The following is a 19,803-nucleotide window of genomic DNA, read 5'->3' on the forward strand; positions in this document are numbered from 1 at the left end:
AATTTACTTGCTTTCAAAAGTTTAAATGGCATTCCCACCTTTTTTAAAATCTCTTCTATATCTCATCACACACTCTGAGGTTAGCTCGTCCAATGTTTTAACTGCCTCCCACAACCTCATCCAGAACCAGTTGCTCCTAATAGTCTGTCTATTTATCTTTCTATAAAAATGAGCTATTTATCTACTGTTCATAAATCTTGTTTAAAAAGTCACTTTTGCTCTGGTTTTATCATACTTTGCTTCATTGTACAGTTGTTTTTATCTTCTCCTCTGTTATTTTGTTTTCATTGTGCAGCCCTTTGGTCAGCTGTAATTGCTGTTTTTAAATGTCCTTTTACAAATACAACGGATAGTATGTTAAAAAAATAAATAAAAAATCCAAAATGACTCTAAACATTTGGACAGGAATCCCAAAAACGCTTCCCAATGTGAAGCATTTTAAAATCTCAAGTTTTTTTTTTTAAACTTAATGATAAATACTTTTAGCTGCCATCTTTATGTGTTGTGCATCACGAAGCGCAGCTCTGGTTTCATGAGTCATGCTCGGTATTTTTAATTCGTTGTTCTGACTCAATTTCCATTAAGCTTAAAGTATGAAGAAAAAACTGTCAAAGAAATGATGAGCTTCAAGTGTTTTTAGGGAATAATGAGCCTCTTTAAGGCATTGTGAAGAGGCTCTTCTTTGAAATTTCATCCATTCATTGACGTCCATGTTTTTCCACCTTCTTGTGCTGCGTCTGCATTTAAAAACATCTCGTTTTAGCACCTTTGCGACGATTTTTAGAATGAAAATTGTTCAAATAATTGCTACCTGATCATGAATTTGATTTTTCCTCATGTCTTTCTACATCCCCCCCCATACATTCCTTTGCCACGGCGCTCTTTGCCCCCCCCTCTCTCATGCAGCCATGTCTCGGGCCGCCATGCCATTCGGGCTGCTGCGCAGGGAGTTGGCGTGTGAGGGCTACCCCATAGAGCTGCGCTGCCCAGGAAGTGATGTTGTGATGGTGGAGACGGCCAATTACGGACGCACCGACGACAAGATCTGTGATGCCGACCCCTTCCAGATGGAGAACACACAGTGTTACCTTCCTGATGCCCTAAAGATCATGTCCCAGAGGTTTGTATCCGCTGAGCTGTGCGATTTGTTCGTTGGGTGAGGAGAATAACGCGCGCTGCCTCTCTTACCTTACGTCGCGTTACAAACAAGGACTTCCTGTTTTGTGTTGGGATCTTGTTTGACAGGCCAACTGAAAATAGCACAAAACTGCAAAGTGAAATAAAAAAAATAAAAAAATCAGGTACAATTTTCAAATGTTCTTACTCTTAGTAGGGAAAAATCTGAAATTTAGGGCACGCGCATTCAGCTTCTAGATGAAATCCAGTCCAAGCAAGTACCTTAAAGGGGAACGGTGATGTAAAATTTGCATTTTGCAGGTTTTTGCATCTCAACTGCTTCTAAAAACAGCCAAAGTCCTAAAAAAAAAACACAAAAAAAAAATACCCAGCCATTTTTTAAATCAAAAAATTAATGGGTTTTTTTGGTCTCTCCCAGTTTTTATGCCGCAATCTACACATTTACATGCACGCCACACTTTTCAGACCTTTTAAAAATCATACAAAACTTCAACAAAACCATGCTTTTTTTTTCTACGTGTCACAGTTATACGCAACTTTCTGTCACCAGTAAAAAAAAAAACACTCCATTTTGTTTCTGTATCATGACAAAATATATATTAAAAAAAACGTCAAAGAGACATTTAAGCAACTCCAGAAATTCTGCAAATTATGATCTTATTATTTCAACATGTGAGGGCGTTCTGGATGGAAGCAGGTCAACTGTTTAACGCTATTACTGGTTTGTGCTCAGCGTGTCGGTGTGTTGCCGTACATAATAAATGTGGATTAGTTGGAAACACTACACCAAACCAATACTTGGGCTTGTGTGTCATGTGTGTGTGTAAGTACTGCAGAATGTTTAGCTGTGTACTAGCTGTGTACTCAGCAGCGTTTTCCTCGAAGAACTGATCAATATTCAGCGAGAGAGAGAGAGAGAGAGAGATGGAGAGAGAGAGGGAGTAGGCAAATGGCCCATCCTTCGCCTCTTCTTTTTCTGTGTTACTCCCTTGACTTCCTTTCTCTTCCCCTCCCTCTAACTCCATCAGTTTCATCGACCGACTCATCAATCCGTCCGTTCTGTTCCTCAGATGTAACAACCGGACTCAGTGTGTGGTGGTCGCGGGGGTCGACGTCTTCCCAGACCCCTGCCCCGGAACGTACAAGTACCTGGAAATCCAGTACGAGTGTGTCCCTTACAGTGAGTACGCATTAATATGCAATTGAACACACACACACACACACACAAAAACACAAAAAACAAAAAAAAAGACACAGTAACACACACAAAACACAGATTTAACCTACTTATGTCATGATGCAGGTTTGATTTTTGATCTTTCACCTTCTGATGTCAGCTATTTCCCTGAGAGATTGATGGATATATATATATATTTTTTTTAAAAGTGAGATGTTTTATGAGATGTTTTTTTTTCTCAGGAAGAGTGTGTGTGCATGTTGTGAGTGTGAATCACAAACAGAAAGTAGGATGGAGAGAGAGGGGGAGAGGGAGGGACAGGGGGTGCTGAGAAAGGGGGGAAAAGGGAAGAAAACAAACCGTGGGGCATTTGCAAATTGTCATAAAATGTCACGCGTGTCTGCAAGCGTGTATGTGTGTGTGCGTGCGTGTGTGTGTGTGGGGGGGGGGGGTAAGCGCTTGAGCGTGCACGTGTGTGTGTGCTTCTCTTTTGCAGATTCACGCCACAGGAGTTGCTCTCTTTTCTCCACAGGAGCCTGATTGAGGGAAGGAGAGATCGGGGGGAGGGAGGGAGGAGGAAGAAAAACGGGGGGATATTTGGGGGAGGAGGGTGGAGGGAGGTGGTGAGGGGTGAGGAGGAGGAGAAGAGCGGAGTATGTCGGGGTTTCTTTATCTTTCTCTTTTTTCTTTTTTTTTCTTCTTTATTTTACATGAACAATAATGTTTGTGGTGAGAATGAGCTCCGAAATCTTTATCTGTGCAACTTTTTCTTTCTTTTTCCTCCTTTCTTTGCTTCTTTCTTTCTTTCTTCCTTCCTTTCTTTCTTTCTTGCTTTCCTTTTCTCTCTCTCTCTCACTCCCCCCTTCTTTCACCCTCTGACTTTTCTTTCTTTCTCTCCCTCTTTTTTTTCCTATGCTTGAGTAGAAGTGGACCAAAAAGGTAAAGACAAAACATTGTAGCATCTTGATCTCTCCTTACCCCCAGCCCCCCCTCTTTTCTCTTCTTCTTGTTCTTCTTCTTCTTCTACCTCTCCACTCTCCTCCTCTTCCTCTATCCTATCATTTCTCTCCTCCTCCAACCCTAGGACGTTGTTTCGTAATCATGCTGGATGTTGCCCCCTTTCCTCGCCCCCCCCACCCCTTTGCCCCTTCTTCTTTTTTTTCATTTATTTATTTTTTTTCATTTTTCACACAGTTCTTTGATTTATTTTTTCTCTCCACATTTTATCCATCTCTTGTTCTATCCAAAGCCGTCTTTTTGATCCAATTTTATACAGGTTCTGCACCTCTCCTCTTCTCTCTTCCTCCTCTCCTCTTTATCTTCGTCTTTCTGTGCACACACAAAAAAAACCCACAACTGGTCGCACAAACACGAACACCTTCTTTACAAACTCTTTCTTTCTTCCTTCCTACCTTCCTTTCCTCCTTCCTTCTTTTCCAGTCATCCTCGTCATGCTTATTTTCCCTTTTCTTCCCTTATAGGAAGAGCCCCTTATTTATCTTCATAGGAAAAATAAGACGAAACGTGTGTGTGGTTGTTTATTCGTCTGGATGTGCGTGCTTACCAAGCACTGCTTACATGCGAGAATGTGTGTGTGTGTGTGTGTGTGTGTGTGTGCGTGTGTGTGCATGCCTCTTTGCATGCCAGTGTGGGACCGTCCAGTCTACATATGTGTCCATGCAGTTATTGACATGTGGGTGGACCAATCGTTGTGCCCGGCGTAAACTAACCTGCCCTCTCATTCACTTCAAGGCAAACTTTAGCCCCGCCTTCTGCGTCCCTGACTCTACCTCACACTCTTCTTCACTCTTTTTGCACTAACCCCCTCCGTCCCCCCTCCTCCCGCCCTCCACTCCCCTACATACACACAAACACACACGCAAACACACACACACACACGTGAAACACTTAAATGCGCTTATACAACTTTCATTGCAGTGTCCCTGTTGTATTAATCACCACACACAAACACACACGCTCACACACACACAGTGTGTGACTTTTCGACACTTATTCGTCTCTTCTGTCACCTGTCGCCTGAAATCAGAGGTGTTTTAAATCTCTCTTCTTCTCCCCATTCTTCTTTTTCTCCGAATCTCTGCATCGTCATCTATAATTCAATTCATTTTTTCCCCCTTCTTGCTTTCATTCATCCGGTCCTCCCCCCCTCACCTCCTTCCTCACACCTGCCTCTGCTTTCTTCCTCTCTTCCTCTTACGTTGCCTCCGTTCTCTTCCCCATTTCTCTCATCCTGCTTTCCACCTGCTCTCCTAACACCCGGCTCTTAGTTTTCGTGTGCCCCGGCTCGCTTCTCAGCATCCAGCCGGACTCCTCGCTCCTGGAGGCAGAGCATCAGTCCGGCGCCTGGTGCAAAGACCCCCTGCAGGCCGGAGACAGGCTGTACGTCATGCCGTGGACGCCGTACAGAACCGAGGTCCTGTACGAGTACGCCTCGTGGGACGACCTCCGACAGAACAGAGTCACCACCACCTACAAGTGAGTTTGTCTTTGGACCCGGCTCTGATTGCTGTTGGACCAGTAGCACTCATGCTCAGAAACCCAGAAAGCGTCATCGCCTTCATCCCCTCCGGTGTAAACATGCGACACCAGAGAGACGAGTTCCACACATTTCCACAAGACCTTTGAGAAAATGTTACATGGAGGGATGAGACTTTTAAAAATCTGTGTGTGTGTTTTGGTCCATCTGGCATTGAAGAGTAACACAGAATTTTCCCAAGGTAATTATTAAATACAGAGTCAAGGATGGTAGTTATGGTGTGACGGTGTGAGGACATTTTGCTTCATCAGGACCTGGACAACGACAACTTCCTGTGATTTATGACATGATGAATTCTGCTCTCTGGAATTGAATAGAATAGAATAGAATAGAATAGAATAGAATAGAATAGAATAGAATAGAATAGAATAGAATAGAATCGAATCGAATCTGAACATTTATTTTGTCCACCAGAGTGGAAAAGTGTCATTGGCTCACCATGGTACAACACAGGTGTGTGTGTGTGTGTGTGTGTGTGTGTGTGTGTGTGTGTGTGTGTGTGTGTGTGTGTGTGTGTGTGTGTGTGTGCGTGCGTGCGTGCGTGCGTGCGTGCGTGCCTGTGTGTGTGTGTGTGTGTGTGTGTGTGTGTGTGTGTGTCAGATGACTTTTATTAGAACTTTATTGTCATAAAATTATGACTTCAGATCTTTTTTCTCATGATTTTACTTGTTTCTTCTGGTAATACTGCATCTCTCCTAATTTTATAACATTATTGTCACAATGTTATGATTTTATTGTTATTATGCCTTTTTGTCGTACAACTTTATCTCGGATTATTCTGACTTTATCTTGGTAACATTGTGACTTAATTTTTGCATTATAAAATCTTTTTCTTCTTGTACTATTACACTATATTCTCCTATTATTTCTACTTACTGTTGTGCGACTTTATTCTCGTAACACTATGACTTTATTCTCATATTCTACTCTATTTTTCTTAGCCTCCGTCATAAATCAAGACAGTTTGACTAAAAATGAATGAATAACATATATATTTCAAATTAAAAAGTGTTCCACCACTGGTAAACTTTTAAATTTCTCTTATGTGGCAAAGTTACAAACATCTCAGTATGAAAAACCTGTTAATAAAGAAAAATCAATGTCGTAGATGTATCATTTCGGCCTGGAAATGGTTATAAAAGTCAGCGATATTACCTAGTTTACAGTTTGCCCACATGCCAAATCAAATGGATATCATCCATCCTCTTCCTCTGTCCTAGGTTGCCGAGTCGTGTGGACGGCACGGGTTTTGTGGTGTACGACGGAGCTGTGTTTTACAACAAGGAGCGGACTCGCAATCTGGTCAAATATGACCTGCGCACTCGCATCAAGAGCGGCGAGGCAGTGGTCGTCAACGCCAATTACCACGACACCTCTCCTTACCGCTGGGGAGGAAAGTCGGACATCGATCTGGCGGTGGACGAGAACGGGCTCTGGGTTATCTACTCCACAGAAGCCAATAATGGACGCATCGTGGTCAGCCAGGTAGGAGGACCTGAACTCGAATTGATAGCAGGAGCGGAGCGAGAAGAAAAGCAGCTGAAGTGCCACTGGGTTTTATTCCAGGTGAACCCGTACACGCTGCGCTTTGAGGGCACCTGGGCCACGGGCTTCGACAAGCGCGGCGCCAGCAACGCCTTCATGGCCTGCGGCGTGCTCTACGCGGTGCGCTCCGTCTTCCAGGACGACGAGGGCCAGGCGGACAGCCGTGCCAGCAGCAACATGGTGGTGTACGCCTACGACACCAGCCGGGGTCAGGAGCTGCCCGTCCAGATACCGTTCCCCAACCCGTACCAGTACATCTCCTCCATCGACTACAACCCCAGAGACAACCAGCTGTACGTGTGGAACAACTACTACATGCTGCGCTACCCTCTGAGTTTCACACCGCCACCGCCAACTAAAGGTGAGGAAGCAACAAATTATGTTATAGGACACATAGAAATATGCTTGGGGAAAAAAAAATTTAAACCGTTTCACATTTTCAGAGATATCACCTCGAACCTCGGTGTGTTTTATTTGGATTTGGGCGAACAAGAGCAACTCTGACATGGAGAGGAGAGAATATATTGCTTTTATTTTTACTTCAATAAAAATATGACTTCATTTTCTTATTCATATCCATCCTCCATTACTCTGATACCCCTAAATGATATCAAGCTCAACTGGCTGCGGTTTGCCAGAGTCCATACAGGAGATGTGCTGACCGTGAGGGAGACGGTTTAGATCAAGAAGCGTATTGGTGTGGCTCAGTCAAAGCCCAGATTTACATCCCACTGATTAATGGAATTTAATCCGTTTCTAACTGAAGCTGAATTATTGTATAAATAAAAATGTGGGGGAAAAAATATCTTGACATTTTCCCCCATAAATAAGCAATATATCAGTAACTGGAAGATAAATTTAAATGAGCGCGATCATTTCCATTCTGATGATTAATATTTTTTTTAAAGGGCAATTTTATTAAAAGACTTCATTTTCTGTTTCATTTATGGTTTGAGTTGTGAATGTTTTTTTTCTGTTGCATTTATTGTTTTTGGTTGTTTTGTTTTGTTTATTTTATTATTATTATTTTTTTATTTAAACAGTTTGAATGTTTGCTCTCTCTAAGGTTCTTTCAGAGAGCAAATGTTGGCATTATCAAAATGCCAAACAACAGCAACACTGTTATTGATTACCTCAATCATTTCTGGGAATTTCTTGATCTTGACAGGCCACCTCATAATGAGTCAGTAAAAGTGGATATAAATACAAAAACAAACGTAGCAGACCTTTTTTTTTTTTTTTAGCTGTTTTTCTCAAATATTTCCATCTCTGAAAACCTTTTTTCATCCTTTGTGTCGTCTGTCTTCTATGTGGAAAATATCATTGACGTAAACTGAGGTTTGGGGACGTGACGTAACAAAATGTGAAAACTGTCAGGGAACATGAACACATCAGTGTCAGGTCGGGATACAGGCGTGTCGTCTCTGTCCCTGCAGGTCCCCTGTCCTCTCTGATGACCACTGTGCGCTCCTACACGGCGACAGTCGCTCTCACGCCGGTGCGCCCGTCAGCCTCGCACCCCATCGGCGTCATCAACAGGGGTCCGATCACAGCCATGGTCCCGCTGACCCCGCGGCCTCCGCTGCGGGTCCCCCTGGCCCCCGGCGGACCCGGTCAGGTGGGCGGGTGTGAGGGCCGCGTTGCACGAGGCGTTCAGTGGCCTCCGACTCTGAAAGGAGAGACGGTGGAACGGCCTTGTCCTAAGGGGTCTCTGGGTAGGTGTGGAGTGTGACTTAGTGTGTGTGTGAGTGTATCCCGTTTCCTTTTGAAACGCAGTCAGGTGTCCTCTCTTTGAACTCGGACGATACGGAAAAAAAAAAAAAACGAGAGAGGAGTTTCAGAGCGCAGAGACGCCGGATTTGGCAATTCTTCCTGTCGCTGAGCAGCTGCCTCTCCATCCCTCCCTCCCTCTGAGGAGACGCTGGGATGCAGATTATGTTGATAATCCTGCGGTGCATTTTGCCTCGATAATCATGTCAAATCGCTTCAGCACGGATTTAGCAAAGAGTTGACGATTATACTGGAACGGCATCACTTTATTTTAACTTTTAACTCCAACCAGGTGGATCTGATGTCTCACCTAATTTGCAGGAAGTGTGAGTGACTGGCGATGAACTGATGTTTGAATGAATTTATGTAATATATATATCTGGCTGGATTCACAGATTTACACTGAACTTTGTTGTTTTGTTTCATAATTTATTCTCAAGGCAACAAAGTCTAAACGTGTAAATCTAATTAGAACAATTTTAATACGCAAAAAAAAAAAAAGCTGTTACAAGCTCTAAATACAAAGTCAACAATTCATAATCACGTCTAGGACTAAAATGATTATTCCAATTAATCAGGATGAATTGATTACTGGGATGATTGTCAACTATTTTAGTGATCAATTAATCATTAACCATGCAGACTCAAAAAAGACAACATGTTGAAAGAACAACACACAGTCATTATAACTGTACAAAAAGTATGTACAATTTGCATTTAATCTTTGCCTGTAAATATGTTATGCCTAAACAGATCTTCTCCTTCAGCTTCTCACTGGTTTCTGCTCTTGTAGTTAATCAAGAGATCAAACACTTTTATCCAGGCTGTGGGCTCAGATCAGGAAACATTTCAAAATGTTTCTGTTTGTTGTTCAGGCTCATATGATCTAAAATGGAATGAAGAAACAATTTAATTCATTGTGTATTATTATTATTATTATTATTATTATTATTATTATTATTATTATTATTAACATGCATTAAGTTCCAGTTTGGAAACAGGAGAAGGTGTGGGTTTGGTGTTTGTGTGTAAGACCTCGGTTTTTTTGCTTTCTGTTTTTCTTGACTTTGTCTCCCCCTTTCTGCCGTCGCAGGAATCGCCTCCTATCAGTGCATGTCGTCTCCGGTGGGCTGGAACTCCCGAGGGCCTGACCTTTCCAACTGCACCTCTCCCTGGGTCAGCCAAATCGCTCAGAAGGTCGGTGCCTCGCTCGCACAAAAACACACGCACACACACACGCACGCACACACACACACACACACACACACACACACACACACACACACACACACACACACGCACGCACACACACACACACACACACACACACACACACACACACACACACACCCTGACGAGAGCAAAGAAAGACACACAAACATGCGCCAAGCAAACGGCCCACAGCTCTCTCTCCTTCTCTCTCTCTCTATCCATCTCTCTGTCTTTTAAATATCAAAACATTTGACATCACAAACACCTCCTGACTTCCGTCCAGATCAAGAGCGGCGAAAACGCGGCCAACATCGCCGGGGAGCTGGTCAACCTGACCCGGGGCCGGATTTACGCCGGTGACATCAGCATGTCGGTCCGGCTAATCGAGCAGCTCTTGGACATCCTGGACTCTCAGCTGCAGGCCCTGCGACCAGCCAACAAAGAGTCAGCCGCACGCAATTACAACAAGGTAAATTTATAACGTGGGCGACCTTTAGTGGAAATGAGATGGGAAATGTCAGCGATTGTGGGTTTAATTGTTCTTTTAATTTTAAATTTTTTTCTGCTTTCAGCTGCAGAAGAGAGAGCGAACGTGCAAAGCGTATGTTCAGGTGAGACTCATGAGTGGATGAATGGAGGTACAGGTATTTGTCAGGTCACTGTCACAAACGTCAATTTTAGTCTGATTCCCCTAAATAAATTGTCAGACGGCTTCGGACATCACTTTGCTAGTAACCTCAGTTTGACGTAGTTTGTGAGACTTGACGGACTGAGTGTCCGACCAGGCGGAGCACCCCAGGGTCCTGAACTCTCACCATTCCTTTTAACTCACAGACCTCCGGCACAATCCGACTTCTGTCATCTGCAGAAACACTCAAGCGACTCTGGAGTCATCAAACGTATCAGACAGGGTCAGGAAGCCGAGCTGGCCGATCACTTTTGAGCCGGAGACCTAAAAAGGTTCAACATCCTGGTAAATTAGGCTGGTTCTGTTCTGTTGGAACCACCGGAGATGATGGTGCAAAGCGGATCCTTCATGAAACCAAGACAGGCGCGGGCAGCCCTGAGTATTTTTTAACTGAATTGAAATCCAGCTGTTCTGTGGAGGTTTATTTGAGAATAAACAGCATCCTGCCAGACCAAGAAACACGGCAGGCGGGTCAGAGATCGAGCTGTGGAGAAGTTAAACCTTGGATGGGACGTGAAATGATCCTTTAAGCACAAAGCCGGTGTTCAAATCATCTGTTAATGGGAAGAGTAAGTCGTAACACGCTGAGACGTGTATGAGACAAGAGCGGGCAAAGCTTGTTAAAACATAATCTGAGAGAATAACCGCAGCCAGCTGAGCAAAACACGGTTCTGTTAACTGTTGGCTCGCTGGAAGTAAAGACGAATGCATTTAGATTTTTCTTCCGTTTCCCATTTACACGTTGATGTTTAGGTCTGTCCCCTAAACATCAACGTGAATCCATTGAAGTTTGTTGTTTATAACATGACAGAAAGAATGTGAATACTTCTGCTTCTGCGCAGACGGATGAACAGACCGACTGATGGATAACTTTCTGTGTGTGGGTTTTTGTCAGGCTGTGGTTCAGATAGCCGACAACCTGCTGGGTCCTGAAGCCCTGGTGTCCTGGGCAGACATGAGCAGCCTTGACCAGTCCCGCTCGGCATCGCTGCTGCTGGACGCCGTCGAGAAAGGAGCGTTTCTGCTGGCGAACAATCTCTACGAGGGCCGTTTCAGTGACAGAGCGCCTAATGTCGGCACGTTGACTCTCCATTGGCCTGCATATTTTTTTCCCCCAATGCAGCTTGCAAGAATCCTGAACTCATCCACAAACATGTGTACTCTTGTTTTTTTGGTTTTGTTTGTTTTTTGTCATTTCACAGATCTGGAAGTGTACGTACTAAATACAGAGGCTGACATACAGGACCTGACATTTCCACACTCGTATGACAGCGACAGCATCCTGCAGATCTCGGCGCAGGCTCTGCAGCAGTACAGCAACAACGGTCAGTGGCACCGGGAAAAATTGGTATTAACCCATGTTCATGGTGGTTAGTGGAAGTATTACTTGTCTCTGTATCCGTATTTGCTTTAAATACACCTTCTAATGATTATTTTAGAAATCGATTATTCTATTATTTGTTCTAACGATTAATTGGGAACAAAAAAATCGGCACTGATTTTTCATTTGAGCCTTTTTTAAGAAAATATTAGAAATACATTAAAATAATAAACAAATAATTTATTGATGTAGGTAAAGTATGCTCCTTACTTCAACATGATGGAGGGCTCAAGTGATTTTTTTGATACAGAATTTGAACCAGGCGAAGCTAAAAAGCCACTTTGTAAGAGTTTTGGGTAGACCAGATATTCTTTTTATCTTAAATGCAAAATGTACATATTTTTTGCACAGTTTTGGATTGGTTACTGCTCTGAGAGTGTTGTTCTTTTTGAGTCTGCATACTCCAGTTAACGATTAATTGATTATCAAATTAGTTGGCAATCGTTTCACTAATCGATTAATCACAGTTGATTTGATTAATCGTTTCAGTCCTGATTCTCTTAAACTTCACGAAGTGATTTTCCCACCCGGGCTTTGCTTTTGCAGGTCAGGTGAAGTTGGTCCTTTCCCTCTTCAAGAACCTGGGCCCCTTCCTCACCACCCAGAACTCAACTTTGCGTCTGGGACTGGGACTTGCCCAGGGCCAGGAGCCCCGGCGCAGGAGCCTGGTGGTCAACTCCCATGTCATCTCTGCCTCTGTGCACAGAGGCACCAACCGGGTGTACCTCACAGCGCCCGTGATCTTCACTCTCAGACATCTCCAGGTATGTTTGTTTGCATCCACAAAAACATTTAGATAGAGCAAATCCCTCCTGTTTGGGTCCTGAGTTTCCTTCAGAGCCTCTCACGGGACTCTCGGCCCTGTTCTTATTTTCGTCCGCAGCTGGAAAATCACTTTGGTCCCAACTGTTCTTTCTGGAACGCTTCGGGGGTTTCTGGGAGCGGCAGGTGGTCCACGCAGGGCTGCCGCCTGCTGCACACAAACAACACGCACACGACTTGTGCGTGCAACCATCTGTCCAGCTACGCGGTCCTCATGACTTACCAGCAACCAGTCGTAAGTTGCACATCTGTACTCGACAGCGCTGTAGCTTTAGACACGGACGAGTTTGTTGGGCCTCCAGTGGAGATGAGCAACAAGGATTTAGGCCGTGTAGCTGAGACAGCCATTAAAGGAGGGTTGATTTGGTGGTTAATGATTTTTGTTTTGATTAAGTCATCCAGGAGCGATTACCTAGCGATTACTTTCAGTTTTATGGCAGAAGCAGCCAGATTTTTACTTGAGACTGTTTGAAAGAGTCACGTAAGATTCCCATAAGATTCCCAGAGCCTTTGGCAGACAAAACCTGTCCAATGTACTTAACAGTTGACATGAGGTGCTTTTCCCCAAATGATCATTAGTCATTAAGAAAACATCTAATGGTTACTATAGCGACATGGAGACCCCAACATGGCACCCTCAGCGTCCTCCTCACCAGGCATGCTGGTGCGACAAACACAAGTCTGTTAATAGCTTGTTTGCCACGCTTCCAGTTGTTTTTCTTTTCATGAAATGGGGCTTAAATGTACTTAAAGGTTGGCTCATTCTAAAATATGGTAACACTTTATTTGAAGGGGTGTGCATAAGACTGACATGACACTGTCAAAAACATGACATAACACCTGTCATGAACATAAAGAAGTCTTTATGAATGTTTATGACAGTTGTCATGAAGTGTCATTCGGTAAATTATGACACTTTTAATGCAAAGTTGCTCTAAAAGTTGCATTGAAAGTCCATTAAAAGTGCCAACTTTGCATTAAATTATCATAATTTACAAAATCATGCAAAGTTGGCAATCATTCGGCTCGCAGCAGCATCCGCTGACACCGCTCCGAAATGAGAAATATCACATTGGGAAACCTGCGTCGCACGAGGCGCTCTTGACATTTAAAACGGTGTCGCAGTTGTGAAAACAGCAAAAACCGTGCAGAGCAGAAATGCAGCGAGCAGGAGGACTTCCACGTTTGTTGCCTTTCTGTCACTTTCGTCCAACAGGAGGAGCGAAAGGTCATCTGCTTGGTTTTGTAGTTCTGCTGCAAAAAAAAGCACAAAATGAATGCAAACCTCACCCGGATGAAAAAAAGACAAACAAAGTCTGCTTTGGAGTTTCCTGGTGTGAACGCACCCTAAAACATCACGTTTCTCGTTGAGGCGTCTGCTGCCTCATGAGCGTCAGTCAGTCAGCGTCAGCTGGGCTCCTCTTGAGGAAGTTGTAATAAAAGATCTAAAACGTTTATTTGACTGCATTCAGTTCCAAGCTGGAACAATAAATGGCAGCAGATTAACATCAGACATCAGTTTGTTGAGTTTGTAGCAAAATCAATAAAAAAAAAAGAAGCAGAACAAAGGCGTTCCTGCAGCGTAGCGTCTCGTTCACATGAATTCAATGTTGCGTCTGGTCTGGTCTTGTAGGCATCGTTACAGCCCAGAAATAAGAGAGGAACTGATTTAAAGTTTTATTTTTACACAATCCAGTCTGGACAATTAATTTTGTCTCTAAATTTGAGTTAAGTTTGATCTCTACACTTAAAAGCTGTTGTTTGCCAATATTAATAAAGCACGTCAGGTTCTTTTTTTTTTTTTACATGTGTTAGAACAGTTGATTATAAGACAGTTATGTCATGCCATGCTGTTATGGCACACTGTAAAAAAAATTCTGTTGTTTTTACAAAAAAAATCTGGCAGCTGTGGTTGCCAGAATAATTCTGTAGAAAACACAGTGAACATGTAAACCGTTTTACTGACCAAACAGTAATTATAACAGTGTTAAATTGTGAAATAAACAGATTATCCCATAGTTTTGCACAAATTTTAACTGTGATTTGAAAAGGTTTATTTTGGTAATAAAACAGTTTTATCAAGTAATTTTAACCAACTTTTTCTGATGAATTATCATAATAATGCTGTTATTTTACACTTTTTTTCCAGTAAGATTTACTCAGTTTTTGTTTGTTGTACAAAAAAAACTTCATTTAGTCCTACTGATAAATTACCTTTAAATAACGGATTAGAACTGTTAAAATGTCAATTTAAAACATTTTATTAACACTTTCTGAAAAACTGAAATTTGCTTTAATTTTTTACTTTTTTACTAAGAATTATATCTTTAAATATCTATAAGCATGAAATTTCAACAAACATTTCTCACTTAAAGGAAACTTTAAAACACAAGGAAGCCCAATATAAATTGTATCTATGATAACCTTAAAAAAATAAACATACACTTGCATGCCTTTGAAATGTTTATTTTCAATGAAGTTCTCATTTATCTTTTCTGAACATCATGAAGCACATGCACCTGCTGAATACATATAAATTTCTTCAACGTTTTTAACTTTATCAGAAACAGTATGAGAGCCAACTTTCACCCCCTTTTTTTGGAGGGGGGGGGGCTTGAAGATTATAACATACAATAAATTTCTATTTCCAGTATACATTTTAATAATAATGTTTGTTTGCTTCAAAAGTTTTCCTTTTTTAGAAGCAATTCTATTTTCAAATATCTATAAATAATCAAATTTCAACAAACATTTACCAGTTAAATGCAAATTAAAAACACAAGGAAGCCCAATATAAACTGTATCTATAATGATAATTCAATATATTTTTTTAGAAACAAATAAACATTTTAATTGAAAACAGATTTTCAATGAAATTCTCACTTGCCCTTTCTGACATGGAACAAAATTCAGCCACTGAACAAATATAAATATGTCTTTTCTACTTCCTTAACTTCAGAAGACACTGTGTGAGATGCAACATACATTTAGAAATCTATTCAGCTCTGTTAAGATTAAACACTGTCTTGATAACTCACTGACTTTAGTCCTTTCTCAAACATCACGCCACTCATGATCCGCAAGTTCCTGGATCAAGGTGAGGACACGGGGGTTCACACGCAGTCTGGGTTTACGGGTTTCTTCCACCTTACTGCCCTTGTCTGGGTTGATTGAGAAGAAACACCTTAAGATAAAGAGGACAAACAGAAAACTACATCAAAATGTGCTTCACAAAGACATAAACATTTTATTCAAGATATAAAAGTTGTCAAAAGTCAAATTTAACTGCCTACAATAAAAAACAAACAAACAAAGAAACAAGAACTCATACCTCTGCAGAAACTCCAGTGTAGACGCCAGCCCCGATGGATAATGTATGTTAAAACAATAATAGCTCCCAAACATCATGCAGAGGGCAGAAATAAAACAGGAGATGTTGTTGTTTCCAATCTGTTGATCCACACTCAGCATGAATCGTTTGGCATGGAAGCAGGATTGACCTAAGGAGAAAGAACAAATACATTTAGACTCCTGATACAACAAAACAATGACATTTATATGAAAAATAACAAATTAAGTAAAAAGTACGAAAAATAATATTAGTGTAGTAAAAGCTTAAGAAAATAATTGGAATAAAAAAAAACTATTAAAGAAAATGTCAGATGGACAAAAGTGCAAAGAAAGGGGACAAGACAACAAAAAAGACAACAGGTCAAAGAAACTGGAAAAACAAAAATGAACTCACCACACACAATGATAGTGGGAGTCAAGGAGACATTCTCCATCTGTACTTCTTCAGCTAGGCATGTGTCCTCCACACAGAAGAACACTGCTTCTTCATTTTCATTGAAGTAGCAGAGAAGTAAGAGCATCAACTCTTTAACACTCTAATGCCTGCATCAGTTCTTCTGAGAACTTTTCCCATGGTATCTCAAAGGTGTCCACCCAGTCTGCTGCAGATGTCTGGTTGCTGCTGGAGGAGTTTGATGACACACTTAGCGGGGACAAAGACTGCTGTGATGGAGGAGTATCTCGTGATGCATTACTTGAGGACCTGCTGGTTTCAGGGGTCCTGCCTTCAAAAACACAAAACAAAAAATAAGTTATCAGAACTGAATATGAATATCAGTGTTTAATGGTTGATTTTCTAGAATTTTACTTACATCTGAATTTCCAAGCAGCAAGTGCCTTTCTGGCTTGAATTGGTCTTAATGCTGACAGACAGCAAGTCTTTCTCAACAATGAACTGGAAGTCATCATACGTTTCTACTCCAATTGACTGTAAAGTCTCCTCGAGAATGTCTTTTGAAGCCTCTGCAAGATCGGGCAACACTTCATTGATAGCACTACGTAAAAATGTTTGCTCAGCCATTTCTGGAATAAAATCAGACAAAATAATGGTAAAAACACAAGATCACCGTAATATAACATGTATTCAACTATGTACAAATTAAAGAGAGTCATACTTAGTGTCAAACAAAATATCGTGCCTGATTCACACTTTTTATTCATGTACATCCTTAAATTTTTAGTCAAACTTCTCTCCCGGTATCTTGTCACCAATAATTACTGGCAACAATCTCAGCAAGTTCCAGTTTTGAACAGCTTGACCTGAAACCCTGATTGCCTCAGAGTTGACAGGGCATGGCTTTGTGAGAGCATCTGATCCTTTGTACTTGAATTGCTTGATTCTACGGTTGAACTGGGAATATGTAAACCATTTCTTTGTTTTAACGAAATATTTCAAGTATAGTGCAAGATCACAGGACACGACACCCTCAAATAAGTCAAGGCCTAAGCAAGGCGGAAGACCAGGTTGGCAAACATGAAAAGACTTTAGTGAGTTGAAGTCAGAGTTTACCTTGACACCTTTGATGTCTTGAATGCTTCCAGTCTCTCGATGATGGACTGCCAAATTGTAAGCTTCAGGGGTTCGCTGTGGACCACAAGCATTTGGATCATTAAGAAAGTATTTTCTTGTGATTTCACAGTACCTACAAAAGTACTGAGAAGTACTAAAGTTTTCAGTAAACCCACCAATGCTGTGTTATGTTATGTTCATCTTATGTTTACGGGACATATGAGCTGTGAATGATGATTTGACGCTGAAAACTTTTTTGCAGGCTTTTACTGGACATGCTACCGGCCGCCCCTCCATTATATGCTCCTTTAAATGAGCAACGACTTCTTTGACAGTTTGGCTTTGGTGCCCACACAATGAAATGGTGCATTTCAATTTAGCAGCAATGACTTTGGCTAATTCGGGTTGTGAAGCCACGTTGTGAACTCGGTAAAAATGAGTTTTAAACGCTGCATATGTACAAAATGTCCGCTTACATTCTGTGCCGAGGCATTTGAATACACAACTGGGCTCGTTTCTGTGCACTCTACAATGCAACACATAGCCCCTCAATGATTCTAGTGTTTTACAGCAAAATGTACATATAATCATGTTTAAACAATTTCAACCTACCCAACAAGTTACACGTGTTGCAGGTGTAGCAAAAAATGATTCTACTGCATATTGTTCCAAGAAGCAATATGACGCCTTAAAAACAAAATGTAATCTTCCCAGAAACACAAATTACCGTTACGTTTGAAGAAAACAAAGCTTAACTTACATTTGCTGAAAGCTGACGAGGTCCAAACTGCGCTCTTTTCTTTGTCAAGGTTTGAGCACAATTCAGCTTCTGAGATGAGAACCGTTGTACGAACTTGTTCAAAACAGCTTTCAGGCGCCAGGTAAGCGAACCAATCAGAGAGCAGAACAGACCGGAAGTTGAGCACAAAGCGGTGTTCTCTGTCTTTCTCGCAGTAGCCGAACTTTGAGCTTATAATGGCAACGGTGACGGTAAAAAAATCCAGTGTTAGCAAAAATAATAAATAAAAATAAAATACATGTACCAATAAGCAAGTACATGACTTCCTTGTTGATTCAGATGTTTCCTCCACGTTAGACGTGAAATATGAAGAAATGATCCAATCAAAATTGACAGAGAATAAGTAAATGAATTAAAGAGGAAATGACAATCTAAAGAAGTGGGAAAATACAAGTGAATATTAATAGATAACTAGTGAACAAAATTGGAAGTAAACAATGTGGAATCATAATTACTTAATTCCACATTAATTTCCAAATCTATTAATTTATTCATTTATTTCATTGTCCATCCATCCGTCCATCTTCTACTTATCTGGAGTTGGGTCTCAGGGGCAACAGCTTAAACAGGGAAGCCCAAACTTACTTCTCCCTAGCAAAACAATGGTAAGCTGGCTTCCAATTCATTTGGATTTAATCATCACAAAATGTAAATGTTAGTTTTACACTGCTGAAATGTTGTTAAGGATCCAACTTTTTTCATTAACAATACAAAATTTGTGTTTTCTACAACTAAATACAATATTATTTACAATTTCACATTTTAAAATTTACAATATTTTTCTGTTCTACGTTATACAACATTATACTGGTAAATGAACAAAATATAATTGTGTTTTTCTTTACAACATTTTTCTGTCATGATTTCACAGATTTTTACTGTTGATTTTACGGACTTTTTTTACAGTGCATGGCACAACAGCATGGCTACTTGCTGTTATTTCAAGTAGCCATGTGCCAAATTTTGCCTTATTTCTTCCTCTTACTCAGAGAGCTCAGACTGACACTGTGGTGGTCTCTAAATAGAGGAAATCAGACGCAGTTGGATTCCTGCTGCAGACATGCAGCAGGATATTTTGTCCTGCCATGAAATCAAATTAAGTGTTCCCTGCAAGATGTTCTCTTCATTAGCTGTGATTTATTCACATAAATAGATGTTATGTAACAAACACACACACACACACACACACTACACAATACATCCACATCCGCTTTAGGATCTGCACCAACGCTCTGCCTCTGCATTCGTTCGTTCTTGTTGTTGTTTTTCCACACGTCAATCGACGCCCCGCTGTGACATTTGCTTCACAGTTCGGCGCCGGTGTGGAGGAGCTTCTGGTCTACGTGGTTTCCTGGGTCGGCATCGCCGTTGCTCTCGTGTGTTTGGCTACCTGCCTTATCACCCTCTGCTGCCAGGGGGCGCCGTGGCACACTGACCACAGCACCATTCACTGCAACCTGTGGGCCAACCTGCTCATCACAGAGCTCATCTTCCTTATCGGCGCCAACAAGACTAAGTACACGGTCGGTACTTTGATATCAGACAAATCAGCATGAATTGTTTTATTTATTTATTTTTTTTTGTGGTTGCTCATTTTGCACTCCCGTTTTCAGGTCCTCTGCTCCATCACCGCCGGCCTGCTGCACTTTTCGCTGCTGTCTGTGTTCTGCTGGTTGTGCCTGGAGGCAGTGGAGCTGTACCTTCTGCAGAGGGAGGTGTTTGAGGGACGCAACTCCAGGAGGAAGTACTTTTACCTCTGCGGCTACTCCGTGCCCGGGCTGGTGGTGGCCGTGTCGGCGGCCATCGACTTCAGAGGATACGGTTCAAAAACGGCGTAAGTTGATGAATGTGGGG

At 41.7% G+C, this 19,803-nt stretch overlaps 1 protein-coding gene and 1 long non-coding RNA gene across 9 annotated transcripts in view; one reads left to right on the forward strand and one right to left on the reverse strand.

The window, feature by feature from the left end:
• adgrl1b (adhesion G protein-coupled receptor L1b) overlaps positions 1-19,803 on the forward strand; it is a 53,995-nt gene that overhangs the window by 22,162 nt on the left and 12,030 nt on the right. For 4 of the 7 annotated variants that reach the window (XM_008406052.3, XM_008406129.3, XM_008406203.3 and 1 more), the window contains 16 exons: positions 907-1,120; positions 2,208-2,317; positions 3,239-3,253; positions 4,603-4,810; positions 6,092-6,356; positions 6,438-6,777; positions 7,853-8,131; positions 9,280-9,383; positions 9,682-9,867; positions 9,971-10,009; positions 10,982-11,162; positions 11,289-11,411; positions 12,014-12,231; positions 12,351-12,524; positions 19,260-19,472; positions 19,563-19,783. In XM_008406052.3, the coding sequence (XP_008404274.2) occupies positions 907-1,120; positions 2,208-2,317; positions 3,239-3,253; positions 4,603-4,810; positions 6,092-6,356; positions 6,438-6,777; positions 7,853-8,131; positions 9,280-9,383; positions 9,682-9,867; positions 9,971-10,009; positions 10,982-11,162; positions 11,289-11,411; positions 12,014-12,231; positions 12,351-12,524; positions 19,260-19,472; positions 19,563-19,783 (2,890 nt within the window). The remainder of the gene's footprint in view (positions 1-906; positions 1,121-2,207; positions 2,318-3,238; positions 3,254-4,602; positions 4,811-6,091; positions 6,357-6,437; positions 6,778-7,852; positions 8,132-9,279; positions 9,384-9,681; positions 9,868-9,970; positions 10,010-10,981; positions 11,163-11,288; positions 11,412-12,013; positions 12,232-12,350; positions 12,525-19,259; positions 19,473-19,562; positions 19,784-19,803) is intronic. The other 3 variants (XM_017304544.2, XM_081605320.1, XM_081605331.1) reach the window with 1 other exon arrangement.
• Positions 14,289-18,845, reverse strand: LOC145551157 (uncharacterized). Of its 2 annotated transcripts, XR_014086985.1 has the most exons (6): positions 17,911-18,845; positions 17,151-17,225; positions 16,453-16,663; positions 16,035-16,365; positions 15,621-15,789; positions 14,289-15,473 (listed from the first exon to the last, which is right to left on the reverse strand). It is a non-coding gene; the product is annotated as an uncharacterized LOC145551157 (long non-coding RNA). The 2 variants fall into 2 exon arrangements; XR_014086983.1 differs by lacking the exon at positions 17,911-18,845 and having other exon boundaries at positions 17,151-17,899.

This window comes from Poecilia reticulata, chromosome 1, assembly GCF_904066995.2.
Source record: "Poecilia reticulata chromosome 1, P_reticulata-male-v2, whole genome shotgun sequence".
Taxonomy (NCBI): domain Eukaryota; kingdom Metazoa; phylum Chordata; class Actinopteri; order Cyprinodontiformes; family Poeciliidae; genus Poecilia; species Poecilia reticulata.